This window comes from Hippoglossus hippoglossus, chromosome 16 (assembly GCF_009819705.1).
Source record: "Hippoglossus hippoglossus isolate fHipHip1 chromosome 16, fHipHip1.pri, whole genome shotgun sequence".
Lineage (NCBI taxonomy): Eukaryota > Metazoa > Chordata > Actinopteri > Pleuronectiformes > Pleuronectidae > Hippoglossus > Hippoglossus hippoglossus.
The window spans coordinates 2759850-2782683 of record NC_047166.1 but is presented as its reverse complement, the minus strand read 5'-3'; the positions used below and the strand labels follow the sequence as shown (position 1 = coordinate 2782683).

The window sequence follows — 22834 nt, the reverse complement described above, 5'->3', positions numbered from 1 at the left end:
ATTTGAAAAGCTGCGTCGTGCACGGACACTAATCGTTGCTCATGTGTGTCTTTCAGGATGGAGAAGATGGAGGAGGAGGCCCGAGGTCTTTTTCTTTTTTCTGAGTGAAAGGTTATCAGTGGAATCAGCAGTTAGAGAAACACACTCAAATCCAGCAACAACACAAAGTTTAAACTGAAGATAAAGTTCAGTCACACTCGTAAAATATAGAGAAGAGTTTAGTTTTGCAGGTGAATATTGACTAGTTCCAATTTTAGTTATTTTCTGGAGTTCAGATTTCCAAGAAGGGAAGTAAGAAAAAGAATGAATTTAGTAAAGAATGAAGTTGGACAAACAGAAGCAAGGAGAGAAAGAAGGATAGAAAAGAAAGAAGGAAATAAATTGGCCAAGTAAAACTGTAAGATTAGAAAGGAAGGAAATATATCAAATGAAAGAAGAGAATAGAAACGGTGAAAGTGCAAATGACAGAGGAAAGAAAGAAGAGAAGGAAATGAGGTAATAGAGGAGTAAAGGTCCAAAAGAGAAGGAAGAAGATAGGAAGACAGATGTGACGATAAGGAAGAATGGGAAGAAGTGATGAATGACAGAAGGAGGAAGGAGGAGGACAGAGGGAAGGAAATAAGTGATGAGATGTGAATGTGAAGGGACCAGAAATACTGAGTATCAGAGCTTTAAAACTGGAGTAAATGGAATTGTTCCTCTTCAGATTTAGGTTTTGAAACTGACCCGTGTCTGTTAACCTTCACCCTCGCAGTCTGTTGTTGTTTCTGTTTGACACCAGAGGCTCATTCACTCCACTTCCGAGAGAAGATAAAGGACAACGTGGTCGGCTCCTCTCAGGACACTGTTCACACTCCGACGCCCCACTGAGCCTCTTCTGAGAGCCGCGCTGCGTGAATGCTGAAACGTGAATATGATAGCAACCCCCCACCCCCCCAAACGGCTTTTGTACTTTCACTGTGTAAAGAAACAGAAAGCTGAGAGCGGACTCCCTCTCTGTGCCCACTGAAACTCAGCAGCAGGAATTTGGTTGCCCCTAACCCTCATGGGAAATGAGAGGTGGCTGGGTTAATAGCATACTGACAAGAGGCATGGTCGGGGGGGGGGGGGGGGGGGGGGGGGCAAAAGGTATGTACAACACCGAGAACAAAGCCAAGAAAGGAAGTTGGGAAAAGATCCCAACAGGAGACAAACAATAGAAGGAGAGAACGATATGACAATAACCTACTTTTACTATTTGTTCGAACATGGCCACATTAACCTACTGCAGGGCCAAGGGGCCAAAATGTGTCCTTAGGCCTCTGGTGTCCCCCAACGTACACGGCAGTTTTCATCATGTCCCCCAGAGACAACAACCAGCAGCTTCTCAGGGACTGACGGAGCCTTCTGTCCGTACTCTGGGGGGTGTAACCAATAGTTCAATCGAGACGACCATAAGACACGAGGAAGACATTTCAACAAACGTTTTGAGAAGAGACTTTTGTTTTCTGGCAGAAACCCTTTGCTGCCCTCTAGTGGATGTACTGCTCAACAACAAGAGCCAACATAAAGGATGCATGGAATTATGTGGTCAGTGTTTGAAACAGACGCGTTGAGCCTTAAGCTGATCAGCCAATCAGCAGATTGATTATCTGCAGGAGTTGTGACCAATCCCCTGGTGGGATGTAATGAAGCATGTTTCATGTGTCTGTACTTGACCTGACTTGGTTTCAGGTATAATTCACTTTTACTCCAATACAAATATCAGATGAGGCCCGAGTGTAAGAAATTGGCTGCAATACAAAAGTTGTGAACTCCAGGAGTGAGACCTTGTGTTTCTGAATCATGGGGAAACAGCCCCCTCTGCTGGACACCGACCTTCAATACAGACACATTTGAATAGTATCTGTAAAATATGAAAATGTACAGCAGAAATGATGAGGATGGTTTTTATTTAACGATAATTCGGGGCAAACAGAGTCTTGTTGGACATGTTCAGCTTCTCTGTTCAATGTAAAATAATGAGATTATCACAGATTTTTCAAAGTAAAAGGAGTTTTGTTTGTAAGTCATGAACATGATGTTTCTTTCTTGTGCCGTGTACAACAACGTTCTGTCAACAGGTGATTCAGCTAAATGAGAAATTTGGAAAATCCTGAGCATTAACGTCACCTATCAATTTCAAAATAAAGCCATAATTATATCGTTCCATGTTTAAAAATATACATTTTTGGTCATCAGTGTGCAGCCACGCTGTCCACTCACAATCTACCACGAGGTTATCAGTACAAAAAAAACAACCAATCAATAACAAATCAAGTAAATTGTGAACAAACATCAGCTCTGATTGGCTACAGTCACTTTACTCCCCACACAGGCTGCTATCGCTTCTTAAGGCAGATTTACGCTCCGTCGTGGACGCGAACCCTCAACTCCTCCCCCCCGACCTCTACCACAAACATCAGCCTACACACCAGGGTTCAAATTCACATACGACGGTATTATCAGAAAACATAAAAAAGGACAAACGGATTGCGGCTGTGCCACAAACCTTCCTTAGAGGCTTTAGTGCGAGAGTCTCAGCTCCATAATAAATATGTAGGCTCCTCCCTCCTGTCGGAACCGGTCCGTGTCTGGCTTCGAGTCTCGCTGCCAGGTCTCTGTCGGTGGAGTGTGGATGTTTTCTGGAGAAGATGGCGGCTGACACGTCGACGGTGACATGGTCCTCAGTTGTCAGCGGCTGCGGGGGAGGGGGTGTCTGAGGTGTCTGAGACGCTCAAAGGAGCAACTTCACTGTTGTTCTCCACCGACAGCTCCTGTATGGAGTCCGTCGCCTCCTGCACCGCGTCGCTCTCGTCTGAAACACAAACACAGCTCGTAACTGGAGGTCCGACCTTTCTATGACTCTGAGGGCAACATGAGGTTATGTTCAGCCATCGTCGTGTTTAGTTTCATGAAGCTCACAAGCAACATGGACAAGAAATGTTCATGTTTTCATCCGTGTCGATTTGTTTGTCTGTCAGCTGGATTACAGAAAAACTACAAAACAAATTTCCACAAAACTTGGTGGAATGATGGGACCTGGGCCAAAAAACTTGGAATGAAAACTGTAATTCAAGCCCTATATATGTATTTTTTTATACAAATAATGCTGAATATCTGCTCAAACTAGAAATTCAAAGCTCCATAAAGCAGAAAAATGATGCTTTGAAAATATCTGCATCCATTACTGACTGACACTAGTTAGTTTGCAGACAGGTTGAGGTTGAAATCGTTAGAATCGCCGTGGTATCGATGCTACTTCTGTTCACTATGGAGTATTCACCTCTTATTGTGAAACATTCTTCTGCAACAAGCGATAATTCGTTTCATATTTGTGAATCATAAACGCACCTTCTGTCTGCTGCATCCTGAGTTTGGCTGATTCTGCTTCCTGCGTCTCCCTCTGGTCCTGAAGCTTCTTACAAACTTTCTTGTGGGTGAACCAGTGCATCTTCTGACAGTCGTGGTCGCAGTAGATCACCTGGTGGACAAAAGGTTTTTAATAAAATAAGAAAGTTATGAAAAGTATTTCTTCGTGTTTTATGGGAAAATCTAAATTGTCACTCTTCTTTAATTTTGTTTTGTTTTAAGTAAAAATAATCCTATTTAGATAGAAGACAGTTCTGCAGAAGGTCAACAATGAAACACACTGACCCACAGATCATCGGTTTATAAGGTAAACATTTTGTTCACATAAAACTAATCTCATGTATAAACTGATTTATTGCTGTAGTTTGATTTCTCACCATTTTACAGATGGAACATCTCTTCTCGGCTCCTTTCTCTCCACACGACGTACAGAACTCTGCGTCCATGAAGCCCACCTGACCCGTGATGGCCTGAGTCAGCACAGACAGAGCTGTGGGGTCATTCCCCTGAAAGACAAGCACAACAAACCTGTTAAACATCTAGAGGAGGCTCTCACTCAATTTAAATTCTCTTTTAATAAATTAATCCAGACTCACAATGTCCACGGGGGCGATGCTCCGCACCAGCTGCTGCAGCAGAGTGGCGTCACAGTAAGGGAACTTGCGAATACATTCCCTGATGAACTTCTCTTCATAGACGGGGAAACCATCGCTGTCCCGGCCCTTGAGCAAACTGCAGGAGAGAGAGCAGGAAGAGTTCAGGAAAACCTTCACGTTGGAAATACCCAGCACTTTAACACACCATCAAAAGAAATGAGTTTTAAAACTAAAAACTACGTGAATGCAGCCAAACAGCGATACTCTTAAAATCCACTCCACCTCAGATTAATTTAACATTTCAGTTTTAACACTTAACGTCTGTAATGAACGGATCACGATGCCGTTTTCTTCCACATCACATCACACACACACCTCTTGACGAGTCCATCCAGCTTGTCCTCGCGGTTCTTCAGGAAGGACGCACACTTTCCCAGCACGCAGCTGATGTAGTGCATCTTCATGGCGAGCACCTCGTTCATGTCCTGCTGCTTGATGCACTTCTCGCAGATGAGCTCCATCACCCGGCGACACTTCTCCAGAGCCTCCACCTCCGCCAGCAGGGGGTTCTCCTTCACCAGCATCACCATCTGGGGAAACACAAGAAATTCTAATTGTACCAAAAACGTGGTGTGTGTCATGTATTTTAACACAATTTTCAATGAGCAGTCTTTTTTTTCTCCGACCATTATAAGTAAGTTAAGTTTATTTATATAGCATTTAATTTAATAGCTTTACAGGGACACAAAAAGGTCAAATCTGAACAAATATAACTCTTATCAACAGTCCTCGTCTCGTGGCGTCGCACCTTGACAGGGTTCAGGTTGGTGCTCATGATGACCTTGTGGAGGGGCCCGGCCAGTTTGGACGGCAGCTTCGGCTCCTTCTCCAAACCCTGCGGTCTCGTGTAGTAATCCAGTCTGGCGCGTGAAAAGAAGTTGTTTATCACCGTGACGCAGTCGTGTTGCCCTGAGGATGGAGACAGGAAGTAGAAACATGAAAAGGTCACATGTTGAGGTCTAGATAGAGCTACATTTGCGTAAAGAAGTGGCCCTTGTCTTTGTGTGTATGATGTATTAACTAATAAAACTGTGTGAGTCAGGACAGATAACATCCGTACCGACAAAGGCAGCCATTTGTGCGGCGGTCCTTCCGACAGAGTTGACCACATCCGTTTCCGCCCCCGCGTCCAACATCATCCACGTGATGTCAGTCTTCCCTGCAGGCACAGAGGAGGACAAGTCACAACACATCCACGGAGGGACTTTCCAGACCAACAGAGGAAGATGATTTTAATCATTCTGCTGCGATGATCAACTCCGACGTCGTACCTGACAGTCCGGCGAACATCAGCGCTGTGTATCCGTGCTCGTGCTCATTGCAGTTCACGTCCGCTCCGTGTTGCAGCAGCAACCTGCACATGTCGGCCTTTCCTTTGTAAGCAGCGTGCATGAGAGGGGTCATCCCGTACTGTGGAGGAGACGAGAAGGCTGAAGGGTTCTGTGCACTTCACATCGAACACACATCCCTTCATCAGAAAAACTAAATGGTAACAAAAAGACCCTCAGAGTTTTAACGTGAATATACATGTCTTTATTAAGACCAGTAACAAAGCAGCGTTGCAATGTCGCTCCTAATAAGTTTAAGCTCTATAACAGCTGAAGAGCTTCTGAAAAGACTCGCATGGCTTCAGTTACTTAACAGAACATCTGAGTGAAACACCTGATTGTGACAGGTGAGCACAAAGAGCGACAGACAGAGAGAAGGAGGATCTCCTCCAGGGCTCTTCAGCATGAAGACTCAAGTCCTCTTGTCCCACACACATGTCCCCAAACAAAGGAAGAGCTCTGCTAGAGGAACTTATCGTGTCGTCCTGAAGCGTGACAGTCGTACGTTGCACAACCAGCTTCAGCGTCTCTGATGTGTTCATGACACTTCTGAAGTTATGAGAACAGTCGAGTCGGAGAATAGACACAAGAGGAGCTGTTTACCTGCCAGGCCATTTGATGCAGGAAACATATGAGAATGATATAACACATGAATGAAATTGTAATAAGTTGGTAATTTATTAATAGGTGAATAAAACAAACTACCGATTTAAACCTTTATTTAACAATGTTTTTTATACTCATATCAGATTGTATACTATTGTGCAATTACACCTGTTTATTATACATACATATATACACGTTTATTTGAATATCTCCTCAGTCATAATGCAGTAACATCCTCGTGCAATCAGCCTGTATCACTGCACTTTAAGTAAATTTCTTTAGTTTTCAGTTACTTTCAAATTTCTATCTGTATATGATATGTGTAATGTACACATATCTTATTTAATATATGAATTCTGTTGCCTATTTTATTCTATTTTACACTTTCAGGTGTTCTCTTGTGTTCCTCATTTTGACTTTCTATTGGTGCAACAAGTGAATTTCAACAACATGTATATTATCTTATCAGCCTCAAATATGAAAAGCGATTAATTCGATATAACATGAAAATGTTTAATCAAGTGTTCTACGCTTTCTAAGTCACCATCGTCATGTTGTGATTTTTAAATTCATTTTTTTTGTTATTGTTGTTACCTGTGCATATAAAAATAATACTAAACACGAAATAAACACCACAGCCTCCTCCCATGTGTGTTAGGACAGATTTAAGCTTTTTTAAATCTATATATCTATATAGATATAGATATAGATATATAGATTAATACATAAAGTTCACTGTTACCTCATCCAAACAGTTGACTCTCACATCTTTACATCCCAGCAGCCTCGACGCCTCCTGAACGTTTCCTAGAAACACAAAACTTATTATTATGACATGAAACACAACATGAAGCTCCACCAGCAGGTAACACAACTCCAGACCCTGTATCCCCGAGGTGATGTTACACACACACACTGACAGCCACTGACCCACAACACATTCATGCTGTGCACTGACAAAGCAAACACTTGTATACAAACTAGTTATTGTGCTACAGGTGGAGATGAAGACAGGAAGCTGGTCCTGGACACATCACTGGCTGCTAGCTAGCATTTAGCTGCCGTTAGCTTCCCCCCTTTGAACTAACCACTGAATGAATACAGTGTTGTGATTCAGCAGAGCTCCAACAGAGCAACTCACGAGGAGCAGAACTGACAGTGGTGTGTGTTGTGTGTCTGTCATTATAACTTGAGCTAACAGGAGCTAGCTGCTGCTGCATTGCTTTCCCTGAGGGATTAGCATTAGCCGGGTGGGGGGGGGGGGGGGGGGGGCTTACCTGCAGTGATGACCTCGAACAGTTCCTTTTCGCTGGGGGACAAGTCTCCTTTCTTCGGCGAGGACATGTCGGTGGTGGTCGGTGGTGAACGAGCGGCTCGGAGGCACAGAGGAACGCGTGTGATGGGTGTGAAGCGTCGCTCCGAGTGAGGGGAGAGAGAGAGAAGCTGCTAAAGCTAGCTGGGGCCAGCTGTCACGTGGACTGTACCACCGTGGGCTGTCAGCAGGGGGGGGGGGGGGGGCGGTGTTACATCACTAATACTTCAACCCGATAATAACAGAATCATTACGGTGAAATAATACTATCATATTATGTGTTTTTTCTCAACAATGAATTCTCAATAAATGGAAGATGTATGATGGTTAAAAAAATGTCTTTAAGAAAGTATAAAATATGTAGGATTCTGCTTTTCACCCCCCCTTTTCTTTAACTGAAATGATCAGTTCCATTAAAGTCCATATTTATATAAAGGTCAGTTTTCAGGGGAATAAAATGTTTAACAGTAATTTGTCCATATTTATATTATGAATGAATTATATTGTAAAGTATTATTGAATTAATAAATTATAGTAGAGCGACTTTAGTTCAACAGATGAGACCTTTTGCAAAAACAATGGTCGAAACTTAGTAAATAAATGCATTTCCCTTAAATATACAAATTTTGCAGTTTATGAAGTAAAGCTAATGCAACAAATTCTCCTGGTTATAATGTTTAACTTATATTTCTAAGGGAGTAGTTTGTGAAAGTTGAACGATATTGTCTCTGAATCAGTAAGTAGCAGGCAAGAGTTTCTTTATTCATACAGCAATTCTAAAACAACTGTGCTTCACATTAAAAGCATCAAACAAGCATTATGGAAGCCAGATGGTTACATTTACAATAATATAAATATTAGCCCGTTCAAAACAGAAATACAAATTGAGATGAATAACAAAAGAGCTTCTGCTGTGAGTTACAGAATCTGTCTGTGATTCTCCTGTCTTCAGCTGCCTCCGTCAGGCTCCTTGATCAAAACTCTTCCGTCAGGTTGCTTTGTCCATCTCACCGAAAAACCATCAGTCGTATTCACTATCCCCAGCTCCAGCTGGAGCTTGATCTGAGGAGCAGACGAGCAAATCAAACATTTCAAAGTGTAGCATAGCAGCATATAGGGTTAGGAGGAGGGAGTCGAACATATGACTCACTTGTTTCAAGATCTCGTCCAGCACCTCAGGTTTGTTTAACTCCAGCACTGAGCTCTGAGATGTGATCCTCACCTTAAAGAAGGACCTCACAAGGGGACCTGTTGAGGACACACACACACACACACACACACACGCGCGCACACACACACACACACACACACACACACACACACACACACACACTTTATTATGAGCTGATACCTTAAACCAAAGCACAAAGACTGTAAATGGAGTTTCCTCACAGCTGCAGAGGAATGGCTGTGCTTTGCCACACGACCGTTCTCCCCATCGACCAGATTCGCTTTTTAACAAAGCAACACATGTTTTTACGTTAGATGTATAAACGCTTTGGTCTGCGTTCCAGAATCTCAACGACGAGTAGGTCTTGTCCGACCACACCCAGGGGTCTCTGTAGAGGCCGATCCAAACCCGCATGCCGGCGACTAGTTCCAGGATCCTCTGCGTCTCCTCCTTGTTCCTCACACTGGCGAGATCTGTGTGTCGCCTCCTGCAATAATCTCGAGCAACTCTCCACATCAACTTCTCTGTCGAGAGAACGTGTTGTTCTCCCACGGGTTTTTCTCCTGAAGACAAAAAAAACACAGAATCGCAATTTTGTGTTCGTTCAATGTTGAAGTTCTTTTATCCATCATTCCCTCTTCATCCATCTTTCTATCTGTCCATCATCCATCCTTTTATCCATCTTTCCATCCATCCATCCATCCTTCTATCTACCTGTCTGTCCATCCAGCGCCCAGACCCTTTCATCCATCTTTCCCAATCAATGTGTCCATCCATTCATCCATCCCTGACTCACCATCAAAGCATACCGAGTACAGCAGAGTGTCACAGGACGTTGTAAATAATTTCCCATCTTTTTGAGAACCACAGTTGTGGGCATTTGTTCTTCCCCAATGCAAATAATCCCTTTCTCCTTCCTTGTAGAAATCTTTGTCCGACAGAGACCAGTGCCACTTCTTAAGGTTTCCTTTTCTGAGCCCTATCCACACGGCGTCATCGTATCGGCCCTCGACAACTGTCAGCGCCGTCGTCATCTCTCCCAGGTCGTCTATGGTGGCCAGGTCGACACATTTGCTCCTGCAGTAGCTCTGAGCCTCAAGCCAGGTTTTTGGAGTTTGCACTAAAACGAATCGATGCTGGGGGAGAGACGTACACAGAGAACACAGCCCTGTGGGAGAAAGGTTGATACATCTTGTGTTTACTGCGAAGGCAAGTGGACTTGCTTGTGTTTCTGTTTCACCGCTCGTCCAAAAGGCTTCTTCAGTTCTAACCGACTCTTGGGAGGTTGCATTGATTTAACCTCTGTGGGTCTGTATCACCTGAAAACCTCCCATCAGTCAGGAAGAACTGAAGAAGCCTTTTGGAAGAGAAGAGAAACATCTTCAAGAGACACAAGCTGCCACTTGTACAACTCCTGAAAAAAGATCTTGTGCTACAGACGAGGAAATGAAGGGAATGTGCAATAAATAGAAATCACGAAGGCCGATATCAACATATGAGGTGTAACACTCACCTGGAAGAAGTAGGATGAGATGAAAAATCTTTTCCATTGTTGTGATGAAGTTCATCAAAACAGAGGAACAAGGATTTACTTGTGTAATATTTCTTCAGAAGGTCCCAACAATGATAACTTCAGCTTATTGATTTCAGGTCACTGTGCGATGACGAGCGGATGCTGAATGATTTGCTGTGAGATCCTTTGTCTCCTCAAGATGTAAAACACATGGAAATCACGTGTTAAGAAAAACACAAACTGTATGCTAATCAATTTGGATGGTGACCTTAAGATGGATCAGGGGGCAGATCCTGCATTTTCTTAAACTTTCTTTTACATTGTGAGATAAGACTTCATGGATCTTTATTAAAAATCTGTCATGTTCAAGGGACTGATATTTATGAGTGTGTGTAATTGGTTGCAGGATCTAGTGAATTTGTTTTTTGTGTTTAATAAACAAAAAAATCAACTTTGAGCAACCTGGTAATTTTATGCCATCAAACATGTTTATTCCCTGTTGAGATTATACCCAACAAACATATTTTGTAAAAAGTTCTGTTGAACTGACTTTTTCCAACCAGACGGGCAACGATCATGTGACACAGTTACTTTCATATCACTGTACTGAACCTAAATATTTAGTGTCTCTAGTAAAATTATAAATAGGTTTTACAGTGTAAACTAAACCCAGTCTTGAATTAGAAAGTGTTGATGCAGGTTTACGTCATGTGCAGGTGTTTTGGACCCAAAGGAAGAACACAGAGGAACGGACTTTCAAATTAAAGGCAAGATTTTCTGACAACTCATGGAGATGTGAGGTGAGATGGTTGAGCCAGATGGGGCGACGGAGTGGGGACAGGTGAACTGTAGGAGGCAGCAGGAGGAAGGATAGACAGCACACGCACACACACACACACACACACACACACACACACACACACACACACACACACACACACACACACACACACACACAAAGGAAGGATGAAACCAGCAGGAAACACAGGTGATGACGGACAGGATGAGCATTGACTCTGTCCTCGGTATGTAAAACACATTCACGCTGAATCAAGATATATGCAAACTTCATCCCAAAGCATTTGAAGGTTAAACTAAAAGGTGAGTATAATAAAATAATAAGATGTCTGCTCACGCTCAAACCTGCTTTTCTTCTTTCTACAGAAAAGTTCTATCTATCTGTGCAAACATCAGAAACAAGATGCAGTGAATAACTCATCTTTCAATAAAAGTGCACGTTGTAGAGAGACAGACTGGGACAGGCTGAACTTCTGCCATGAACCCCCATAACCTCAAGGAGCCCAAATTATCCAAATTCACTGTTGTGCCATAATCATTAATCACAAAAAACTAAAACTAAAACTAAACTAAAACACGTGTAAGTGCACTCCAGTCCAGCAGGGAGCAGTATTCTATATTTCATGTCTGTGTCTTTACACATCACACAGAGGGCTGGAGACAACACTTCCGGTTCTCTCCTGTCGTTAGAGACACATCTGACCAGAAGCAGAAGGTAACGTAGAGTGTTTACGTCACGTTGTGGTTTATTTGGTGCAGTAGTTACGTTACTATTCAGTTTGAATGGCTCGAATATTAGAGGTGATTGGATTTGTGTGTGTGAGAGAGAAAGAAACAAGCTTTACTTTCATAATGAAGTGGAATAATAACATCCAGTCAACTCCAGATGTTTTCACTACATACAGATGTAACATTCAGTTACTCTCAGGAAGTAACAATATACAAATAGATAAAATGACAACAAAACAAACAGAGCTGAATGTTCACATAGAACAACGACACAGGGAATATCGTTCTATAGTTGGTTTTATTGACAGATAAAACATGTGGGTCCAAACAATATAAAAGTCATTCATATACAAAACAAACCCATTAGCAGACAAATAAGAAGATATACAACATATACAAGTAGAGAAAGGTGAACCAGTTAAATAATCATTGAATAAAAAGATAATTTATATTTTATTGAAACATAATTTGTCTGTGAAAGGCTCAACAGATAAATCGTCGGGGCTCTAAACCAAACACCGACTATAACAAGCTCATCTACAGACGCTTGTTCAGACAAGTGCTGACCCGGTGCTTCCTCTTCATTCAGCTCTGACCGGGGACATGAACCAGGAGAACCAGGATCTCATCCTGCAGGCGTGTGGAGCCTCGTCTCTGCGAGTCGGAGCCAAGATCCAGACCCTGTGGAGCGGCTATGGGGAGATAGTGCGGCTGCACCTGGACGGCTGCGCCCGGCCGTCTGTGGTCGTCAAACACGTCAAGTTTCCGGAGGAGGCCGAGCACCCGGGCGGCTGGAACACAGACCGCTCCCACAGGCGTAAAGTGACATCCTATCAGGTGGAGACACACTGGTACCAGAACTACTCCACCAATCAGAACTGTCGCATCCCGGCCTGCCTGGCTGCCTGTTCCCATGGAGACGAGATGCTGATCGTGCTGGAGGATCTGGATGTGGCTGGTTATGATCAGAGGAGGTACGATGACAAAATCATGTATTTTTAGTTTCCTCAATAATAGATGTGGAAATCATTGCATTTTCAACCTTTGGGCTTCTGTGTTAAAACAGCAAACCTTTCTCCTCAGGTCATTAGATGTGGACATAAGTAACATCAGAATAAAACAGAAGGGCAGATGTTCAACCTTATGGACTTTTTAACATGTAAAATTCAATGTGCCGGAGTAAAAATGATAAATAATCTAAAGGTTTGTAACAAAAGAATAAGAAACTGCAAGTGCCAATGTCTGTTTTCTTCATCCTACATATATACTCTTGTGTTTCTCCAGAGCGAGACATGATGAATAGGAGAATAAATAAAGCTTCAGGCTGGATAAATGCAAACAAAATGTTTGTTTTCCTTTGCAGAACCAGCGTGAAGGACGGAGAGATAAGGGCTTGCCTCCGCTGGCTCGCCCACTTCCATGCTCTGTTCCTGGGTGCGGCACCAGAGGGGCTGTGGCCCGTCGGTACCTACTGGCACCTGGAGACCCGGCCGGATGAGCTGGAGGCCATGGACGACGCCAAGCTTAAAGCGGCAGCCGGCGACATCGACAGGATACTCAACGAATGTCGCTTCAAGACCGTCGTTCACGGAGACGCCAAGTTGGCCAACTTCTGTTTTTCCCCGAGCGGACAGGACGTGGCAGCTGTAGACTTTCAGTATGTCGGTGGAGGCTGTGGGATGAAGGACGTGGTTTATCTTTTAGGAAGCTGCATGAACGAAAAGGAGTGTGAAAGGAAGGCGCAAGGATTACTGGACTTCTACTTCACAGAGCTGAAGCTCGCTGTGAAAGACGATGTGGACTTTGCTGCCCTGGAGAAAGAGTGGAGGGAGATGTTTGTGTTTGCCTGGACAGATTTCCACCGTTTTCTGTTGGGGTGGATGCCTGGAAGCTGGAAGATCAACCGCTACAGTAAACAGCTGACGAAAGAGGTTTTACACAAACTGAAACCGGAGCCAGAAAATTCCAGCACCAGACAGAAGAGCAAGCGTGTGGCTAAAAGGTGATCAGCTGGAAATCTGTATATAGAAAAATAAACACACATCTTTAATTCCTCACATATTTAAAAAATGTTATCAAACCATTTCTGGATGAATAAACATTTTTAAAAAGAGCTTTTCCCGTCTATCCTTGTTATAGTGGGTGAACTTCTTTTAATTTGTTCCTGCAACCACTGGTTTTGTTTGTTTATGTTTTTATGTTTCCTGGAATTAACAATGTTTAGAACTGGATGAGAGAGTGACTGGGATGCATCTATATCCTGAAAAACTGACCCATACTGGAACTACAGTAACTGAGTCCTCGGATGGTAGAGATATTATTTACAGATTTTATCTCTTTATGTACGAAGGGATTTTAGTAACAAGAGTCAATCAAATAAAGTCAAAAATCATTTATTTGAAAATAAGGTGTTGACTCAAAGTGCTTTATAGTTACACCAAATGAATAAGTAATACAACTTTACATAAAAAAAGTACAGTGAGAAATAATATAAGTATACAAATGTACATGTTTTGACAACAGCTTGAGTGATTGGTTTATCTTTTTTAAAGTAATGGTCTTTATAAGTTTCACAAAATAACCTTCAGAGAACATAACTTGAAGATTTTCAGAATGTTTCATGAAAATATCAAACAAAATGCTTTTAAAACATTACGAACATTTCAAAAGATTTAATCATACAAAGGGAAATTAATGTTTTTAAAGTCTTTTCACAAGAGGGTTTTCTAAATGCTTCATGACAATAACCTTTACTAAATGATTTTAGAACATTATTTAAAGGTTGAAAAAGATTTAACCTTATTATTATATAAATAATAATACATTTTTGGTGCTTTATTTATTTATCTGATCAGCTGTTTTGGGGGAGGATGATGACGTGTTTCCGGTATCACACCCGACATGAGCTCAAACCGTGGCAGCGGCAGCTCGTAGAGGCACTTCCGGTGGCAATAGCAGCTGCCACTGATCTGTAAAGGCAGCTGCCACGCTGTTTGAGGGCAACTACCGCTGGCTGTGACTCATTCCCTGAGATTTATACGTAGTTTATGAATATGTATTACTGTTCTGAGCACCAGGAATAACTGATCTGTATTTCTCCACTTGTGTTGGGAAACTTGCTCGTTCATATCTGATTTCTTTGTCATATTTGTACCGATTCTGCTTCAATGCTGTAAATGCTTTGTCTTTGTTTTGTGTCATTGAGCTGAAACTTGAAATCACACTGCTGCCAGGCTGCATTAGGGGGGGGGGGGCACCTGTGGCTGCAGCTGCCACACTGTTTGGAGGAATCTGCCTCTAATGCCACGCTGAACAGAGGCAACAAAGGCAGCTGCGAGTGTGTAAAGGCAGCTGCCGGTGTGTAAAGGCAGCTGCCGGTACACACCAGTGGCAGTTTCTGTTGACACCGGAAGTGCCTCTACGAGCTGCTGCCCTTACTGCCCGACATTTACAACAACAGGACGGAGGATCCGAGCAGCCGCGGGTCGACGGGACCCGAGTGAAACCGGCTCAGCAGCAGATTTAACCCCCATCAGAGGTGATAACCCGGCGTCAGTGCACCCAGTCCGGCCGATGGACGCGTTGTCACCGCGGACACGGTCCGTCAGTCCGGACCTGGGCTTAGCAGACCTCCGCAGAAGCTAGCTAGCGTTAGCCGAGGAGCTAACTCCGCTACCGTGGCTCCATGGCCGGGGTCAGAGTATAAACAGTCCAGGGGGGGGGGGGCTGCCCTTTAAACCGGGCTGGACACGGTGGATGTGTCGGTGTGTGAACCCGGGGGGGGGGGGTCTGTGCTGGTTAACGGACTCGTTAGCCCTAGTTACCTCTGGAGCCTGCTGGTTAGCTTGACTCGTGGTGATGTGGAGGTAGTTAGTTGTTTTGGTAGTTGACTGTGAACATGATGCAACAGGGCAGGTGTCCGGGCTCAGCTGCTGCCTCCACCTTCAGCACATTATCACATCACTCATAGAAGAACCGTGAAGAACCGGCTGGGCTGGTCGAGGCTGCTGTTCTCAGGGTCTCGTTCCACTAGTTCATGAGTTGGTTGGACTTTTAAAAGTCAGAAATTAGTGGGAAAGTTGCATATTAATTATTAATTATATTAATTAACCCTTACGACTCTCTGAAGATGTTGAAGAGTAAATAGAAGATATGTTGTATTGTCCATAACACAAATCTGTTATGTGTATGACAGACTGTAAGACCGGAAGAAGAGATTTACAAATGTTTGGTATTTTTCCTCCAAAATGGGCAAAAAACGACGAATCGATAAGTTATTTGATTTGTCAGAATAGTGGAAAATGACCATGATGATTTCTCTGAGCCTTACAAATTGTTTTCAAACTTATATATGTATATATTCTGTTTACTACAGCGTAAGACTGGAATTAAAGTAAAAAAACACCACAAACATTTAACATGTTTGCTTTAAAATGGGCAAAACGAAGGTATATATATATATATTTACCAACTTTCGTAGCAAGGACACTGACGTTCTTCTTCTTTTTCCTCCAGAAATCCAGGAGCTGTGGCCACAGAAGAGCAGCTTTGATTGAATTGCAAACCGGCACAGATCTTCAGATGGAGCAGAGGTTGTAGAGGGGGAACTCCACCCCCCAGGTACGATAGGGACTGTTGTAGGTGTTTTTATTTCTGTGGCCGGAATGGAAAAGATTTGAGGGTCACTTTCTCCTCAGGTCAGTCCTGAGTCGTGACACAAAGCTCTCCTGAGCTCCGGTTCTTCAGAGCCCCACCCTGCTAGTAATATGAGCCATGGACTCTGGGGCAGTTGATAGTCCTGTAACCCTGGTCCTTAAGGCCCCCAACCAGAAGTATGAAGACCAGACCATTAACTGCTTCCTCAACTGGACCGTGGAGAGGCTGAAGAGTCACATCTCCAACGTGTACCCCAGCAAGCCGGTGAGTCCGGGGCTCCTGATACTTTTCTCTGTTCAGATTTGAAGCTACATTTACTTTAAAAGCAGTTTAAAATCACTCGTGTTGATTATGATGATGTTTAGTTGGTGTCAGAAATAGGTCAGAATATTCAGCCTTTAACTAAAGTTTACCAAAAGACAAACAGAGTTGTACCAAAAATTATTTTCATTATGCTTTAATAATTGCTCAACCCTGACAGTTTTCTAAACAATTGAAATATTTAGTTAGAAACCAACTGAACTTTTTATGAAACAATGAAACTGACACATTGAATAATTATTTTTTGAGCAGTGATAATTCATCCCTCTGTCGGGTTGATAGATGTTCGAGTGTAGTGTTGTACTTTTTATGGACTAAAGTTACGTCAGTTTCAATATAGTAAAAGATTTTAAAGTGTGGGGGGGTGAAACCTTGACTATCCACTCCTGCAGTATAATCCACTCTGCTGCTCGTAACTCTGCTTTGTATGTTCCAGTCATGTGATGAATACAATACAGAAGTCTTCCTCCTGTGTAATGACTCGTTAACAGGTTCAGTGTGTTGGTTTGTTCTCAAGCAGCTGCCCCCTCTTACATTTTCCATATAAAATAGATGGTGCTGCACATTTAAAGATAGGATATTAAGTTTATGTGTTTGTTTCTACTCCTCAAATATCAAACGTATAAACCACAAGAAAAAATGTCAGCATCAATTAAAGTGAAGACAATCGACAGCTGTCGTTTCTTTAAGGCACAAATTTCTCCTCCTAAAAAGACACAAAGATTCTCCACTGAGGAGAAGTTCTGGCTTTTGAGTAAGTTTTAAAATCGAATCAATCTAATCTAATCTAATCCAAAGGTGTGAAATTGCTTTACACACATTGACACATTAGATTTCATACAATTCAACAAAGTCCTCCTCCCCTATAGCTATAGGTGGAGATAACAAACATGAGAGGTTGTGTATATGAAGGAGTTTCTGCTGTGGGCTGCTCACTGGAGGTGTTTCCTCAAAACATGTTTGTTGTTGTGGTTCAACATTCTTGACCTTGAAAGCAGCTGTCGAGGAAATAGTCACCGTCACATTATCCTCGTCAGCGCAGGGAGTTTGAGACAGATGAGCCGAGCCGCTGGGACGAGAGTGAAACAGGTTCAGGGACAGATTGAACTCCTCCCAGGTGATAACCCGGCTCCAGTCTACTCTCTCAGCCCGATAAACACTTCCAAGGATTTCAGGGGTTAATTTTAGATCGAGTCCCTGGTTTGCTCCCGGGCCCGGAGCAGTATCACTTCCACCCAGTGTTTGTGTTTACGTCTAACCAAGAGCTACTAGATTACATATCAGATTTAAAACGTCACATAGAAAGACACAGTATATATATATTTATAAAGTCACGGTACAGAAAAGACCGAGACACCTGAATGCACCTTCTTGTTGCTGTTTGTGTGTTTTTAATGATTCAATGAAGACACATTTGTCTTCCCACTGCTCATGTCCCTCCATGTGTTGCTGTTTGTGTTGTAGCTGTCCAAGGACCAGCGGCTGGTGTACTCAGGAAGACTCCTTCAGGACCACCTGCAGCTCCGAGATGTGCTCAGAAAGGTGACGGCCGATGATGCACAACGTTTCACACAGATGCAGTTTAGTTTGGCCGCCCTGCAAATCGATTCTTTGTGTCTGTGCAAATGTTCAGGAACTGGAGCAGGGACACAATAGCTGATCCACAGTCAACAAAGGGCGACTGTGTGTCTGAGTTCTGGTCCTTTCCACACTAACCCTCTCCCTCTCTGTCCTGGTTTTGTCTCTCTGCCCTCACCTCCTCCTCCTCCTCCTCCTCCTCCTCCCACCACTCCGGCTCGTGTCCTGAACTTATCGACCCACAGCAGGAGGGATACCACATGATGCACCTAGTGTGCGCCTCCCACAGTCCCCCAGGCTCGCCCATGCCTCGCAGCCCCTCCACAGCCAGCTCTTCTGCTTCTGACTCCAGCGTGAGTAGACTGCCACCGGGCGCCCACATCCTCCTCTTTCATAAAGGCCTCCAACAGTTTTGTGTGTGTGTGACAGCTCCATTGTTTGGAGTTGAGCCTCATTACAGGACACACGGAGGCTGAAAACACAGTGAAATGGTGCTTTGTTCGACTTTGTCAACATTTATGGGAGCTGCTGAGCCACGTTGAGGATGTAGCTGTTCATATTTACTGCCGGCAGCGTTTATACACAACTAAACCCTGAAGAAGACATAATAAAGAGTAGAGCCTGAACAATATGGAGTTTTCAAAAAACTTCTAAGATGTCGTTATCAAACCCTTGTGACAAAGAAATGTCATTGAGGTTTTATATTTTACATTTTAACCATAAACTGTATTCTAAATAACTATGAATTAAAATTATTATATATTATAAAATATTCTGTTTCCCACATGCTGGTGATGGTTCTTGTTTTTTTATCTATCTCGTCACTCAGAGTTCAGGCAGTGCCGGCTCCGCCTCCTCCGCCACCACGCCCAATCAGGACAGTCAGCCAGCCTCCCCCTCCTCCCCCCCTCTCCCTGAAAGTTATGACGGACTGAGGTATCGCGGCAGCTTCCCCCAGTTCAACCCTCAGGGCCCCCCCGGTGTCCCTCAGTGGTAAGACACTCTCTGATAGCACAACGCACAACATATGTAAGACGTTATAACAATTGATGTTTCCGTCATAGTTTAGATTTACTGATAATACATGTTTTTATTTTATAAAGTAAAGGAGCTCTGTTCATAGTGGTAGTGAGTTGTTGTTACTGCTGCTGTTGTTTGTGCATCTTGTTCATTATTGATGTTCTTCTTCAGGCCAGACGGAGCTCAGGTCCCTCTACAAGGAGGCTTCCCTGCCAACATGCCCCCCCACCCGATGTACATGCCCATGCAGATGCTGTGGTGGCAGCAGATGTACGCTCGCCAGTACTACATGCAGTAGTAAGTTCAAGAGATGAATATTGAAAGATTCCCTTTAAATCACACTTGCTGGTGCAGATGAGCAGTTTATGGACCTTTTCTCTGTTCTGCCTCTTCCTCACCTCGTCTTCTCAGCCAAGCTGCAGTTGCTGCCTCTCAGCCTCCCAGCGACCCCCCTCCCCCCTCTCCCTCGTCCGTGCCCCATCAGGCCGCTCAGCCCAATGAGGCCGTGCAGCCGCCGCTGGGACCTAACCCCGCCCCCAACCCTTTACCGGAGAACCAGCCCGCCAACCCCAACATCCAGATGAACGCGCAGGGCGGCGCGGTGTTAAACGACGACGAGCTGAACCGCGATTGGCTGGACTGGTTGTATACCGTGTCCCGCGCCGGCGTCCTGCTCAGCATCGTCTACTTCTACTCTTCATTTAGCCGCTTCGTCATGGTGATCGGCGCCATGCTTCTGGTCTACCTGTGAGTCTGCGCTTGGTTCGGTGTCTTTACCAAAGTAAAGTCGTCTCTTCACAGATAAAACTTTGAACCCAGGTGTTTGTTTGTGTGTTTTTTAGGCACCAGGCCGGTTGGTTTCCCTTCAGGCCGGAGCAGCAGAACCTCGGAGGAGGAGACAGGCCGGAGGCTCCTCAGCAGGAAGCAGAGAGGAATCAGGACATTCAGGAAATGGTGGGTTGGAGAATGTTGGCAGGTTTTAAATTCATCTTCAAAACGAATAAGGTTTTGAATATTTAAACAACTAGAAAAGATGGTTATTTAATCAGATCAGTGTAAACTTTCAAAGATTTGTCTGTGAAAACTTTGCTGCAACATGACAAAAACACAAGCTTATTAATGCATCAGAATATTGTTTTAGCTGTGATCCAGTGTCTGTTTTGTCTTTGATTTATCTGCACATCTTTAAAATATACAGAATACACAGGACACCTAGTAACTGCAGTTTAATTCTGTGCTACTATATTTACCTCCTGTGCTCCGAGGATAGAATGACTTGAGTCTGCCGCCTCGAACTCAGCTGCACTGTGACAATCACACAACAGAACTTGCACATTACTTTAAAATCAGGATCAGATGTTATTCAAATCATCGTTGGGGTATTTTCCTGCTGAAAAAACGAATCCAACATAGCAACATGTCCTCAGTAATGTGTGTGTCTCTGTAACCTCGCCTCTCTCTGTCCATGTGTGTCGCAGGAACGTCTAATGGACGAGGGGGTGGAGGACGATGACAGCGGTGAGGAAGGAGGCGGTGGCCCTGAGGACCAGGCCGCTGCCGCTGCCGGTGGTGATGCTGGTGATGCTGCTCCTGCTCCTGCTCTCCCTGAGCCAGGCTTCCTCACCACCATGTGGTCCTTCATCAGCACCTTCTTCACCTCGCTCATCCCAGAGGGACGGCCCCAACCGGCCAACTAGGTACACCCCCTCTTCCTCCTGCCAGCAGGTGTCGCTCTACAGCAGTTCCCACCTTCCCCTCTATGGTCCTCAATGTCCCGTTTCCTCGAAACACCTAGTGGTTGAAAGCGGTTACACACCCTTCTGTCCCCGGACACCTGACACGACTCCAGCTGCTCGACTACAAACCTTCTACCTGCTGCCGACACACGGACGGATCCTTAAAACCACGACTCTGAAGATGCTGTGTGAGTTCTGCAGGAGTTTAGTGGAACACGTGAACATTTAAAAAAAGAAATATCAAGCTGTGTTTTTGGACTAAATGCTTCAGTTTTTCTTTTCTGTTATTGATCATGAATTCATTGCGACGTGATGATGGAGAGAGACGCTGGAGGGAGATGTCTTCCATTTTAAACCGTGGGGAGATGTTTGTCTTTAATAAAACGTGAAACCACATCTCTTAAAGACATTTTCATGTATGCACTCGATGTGCTTATAGACATTGCAGCTACTGAAGCACATTGTTTTCCCACTTAATGTATTTACACATGTAAGTATATGCATCTTTAATTCCTCAATATATGCTTTTTGAATAAAAATCTTGCTGCAGTTTAAACTTTGTCTGTCGTGTTTTACTTCCTGTGCTGTAGTTTGTCTAATGTCCTGCAGGTGGCGCCATTCACTCATGTTACAGTTCCTTCAGATTGGTACTTTGTGTGTGTGAAGGATTTAAACATTGTTTTCTTAATTAAAAACTGATGACCATAGTTTTTAAATTTTGAATTATCTGTAATGAGTACAATTATCCTAGCATTAATACTAAGAAAATACATTTTACAAAAAGCAAGTTACAGAATGTTTCATTTAAAGTAACGATGGTTTAAAAAAAAGTTCAATATCCTACATTAAAATAGACAAAAAAACAACTCAAGTCAAATTAAAGTAAACAAATAAAACGTTATTATAGTGAGATTAAAAAAGGAAATACTATATTTACTATTTTAAAACCTGTGCTCATGGTTTTTCATGCAGCAGATAAGACTTAACATCTCCACTTCCTCCCACTGAACTAAAAAAGGATATGGGTGGTGGTATCTTGTGAGTCTGGGGTTCCCACAGTCATGAAATTTCATCCCTGTTTTTATATTCTCAATTAATCTTATCTTAAAAATTATAAATTTCTCTCCACAGTTTGCTCGTTGGGTTTCTCCATCAGTTTGTAAGGTCTCTCTGTGTCATGATCTGACGCTTTACAAGTAAAATAAACCAAACTTCCAATGTCTTTGTTAAACACACTGAATCTTAGTCTTATCAGAAATGTAGTACAGGCCCATTATTGGCTCCGGGGGGGACAAATAGGAAGGACAGTGTCTCGGTGAAGTGCAGCTGTTTGGTGGACGGGGGGGACGGGACCATGTGTTTTCTTCACCTGCTCAGATCTTGCAGGTTGTCCCATGTGTGCACGTTGAGGTTTCAGTCGCTGTCAGCAGATCTTCCACGTCTCCGGAGTGGACGTGTCCTTGAGCTTTGAGGGGGAACTCAATGAAAGTGCGGGGCCTCGTGTCGGTCGGACGCTGCAGTTGGACAGTGTTGGGTTCGAGCTCCGACGCTGTCCTCACAGATATCGAGGTGAGCGAGGAAGCGGCTCAGACAGCGATGCACTTCAGAGAGTCCTCCAAAACCCCCTAATCGAATGACCATGGATTTTTGTGTAGTTGGTCGTAGAAGGCCCAATTAATTATGCATGACAGCGGCTTGACGGCCATTTGATTTCGTTACGGGCGCCCCCTCCGAGCCACCCATCCAATCAGGTTAGGATCCCCCCCCCCCACACCCTGGCCCCCACCACCCCTCAATTTTTCCCGCGGCTCTGGGGCGAGGTTAGCCTCCCCTTATCTGTGGGAGAGATTTCTCTAAGAGGGTGTTTGAGCCCTTGTAGGACATTTCATCATCGTAATAAGTCCTTGTTATGCGGCCGGCTCGCTGCCCGGCCATCAGGCCTCGTTGTCTGTGGGGAGGGAGCAGTTGGGCTGGACACCTGCCACCGAGGCCGCAGAGGAGACGCTTCAGGAGGAGCAGG

General features: G+C 43.9%; 4 protein-coding genes across 7 annotated transcripts; 2 read left to right on the top strand and 2 right to left on the bottom strand.

The window, feature by feature from the left end:
• Positions 1-1914: 1914 nt before the first annotated feature.
• On the bottom strand, positions 1915-7456 carry ankmy2a (ankyrin repeat and MYND domain containing 2a). The gene is made up of 10 exons (XM_034610432.1): positions 7258-7456; positions 6723-6787; positions 5318-5456; positions 5107-5205; positions 4795-4955; positions 4362-4576; positions 3987-4122; positions 3768-3896; positions 3373-3502; positions 1915-2836 (listed from the first exon to the last, which is right to left on the bottom strand). The coding sequence occupies exons 1-10, from the start codon at positions 7322-7324 to the stop codon at positions 2706-2708; spliced, it is 1272 nt and encodes a 423-aa protein (XP_034466323.1). The 5' UTR covers positions 7325-7456; the 3' UTR covers positions 1915-2705.
• Positions 7457-8089: 633 nt separating this feature from the next.
• LOC117776479 (macrophage mannose receptor 1-like) lies at positions 8090-12156 on the bottom strand. Its single transcript, XM_034610435.1, has 6 exons — positions 12071-12156; positions 9977-10169; positions 9260-9631; positions 8685-9026; positions 8443-8540; positions 8090-8348 (listed from the first exon to the last, which is right to left on the bottom strand). Exons 2-6 carry the CDS (start codon positions 10029-10031, stop codon positions 8241-8243), a joined length of 975 nt encoding a protein of 324 aa, XP_034466326.1. The 5' UTR covers positions 10032-10169; positions 12071-12156; the 3' UTR covers positions 8090-8240.
• pkdc (protein kinase-like domain containing) lies at positions 11392-13609 on the top strand. The gene is made up of 3 exons (XM_034610434.1): positions 11392-11489; positions 12093-12477; positions 12867-13609. Exons 2-3 carry the CDS (start codon positions 12107-12109, stop codon positions 13507-13509), a joined length of 1014 nt encoding a protein of 337 aa, XP_034466325.1. The 5' UTR covers positions 11392-11489; positions 12093-12106; the 3' UTR covers positions 13510-13609.
• Positions 13610-14889: 1280 nt separating this feature from the next.
• Positions 14890-21370, top strand: herpud2 (HERPUD family member 2). 4 transcript variants are annotated; one of them, XM_034610429.1, is made up of 10 exons: positions 14890-15041; positions 16019-16123; positions 16201-16423; positions 17945-18022; positions 18304-18411; positions 18888-19051; positions 19250-19375; positions 19490-19825; positions 19921-20032; positions 20557-21370. In XM_034610429.1, exons 3-10 carry the CDS (start codon positions 16277-16279, stop codon positions 20773-20775), a joined length of 1290 nt encoding a protein of 429 aa, XP_034466320.1. In that variant the 5' UTR covers positions 14890-15041; positions 16019-16123; positions 16201-16276; the 3' UTR covers positions 20776-21370. The 4 variants fall into 4 exon arrangements, with proteins under 4 accessions (XP_034466320.1, XP_034466322.1, XP_034466319.1 ...); XM_034610431.1 differs by having other exon boundaries at positions 16019-16423; positions 18307-18411; XM_034610428.1 differs by having other exon boundaries at positions 16019-16423.
• The last annotated feature ends 1464 nt before the right edge of the window (positions 21371-22834 follow it).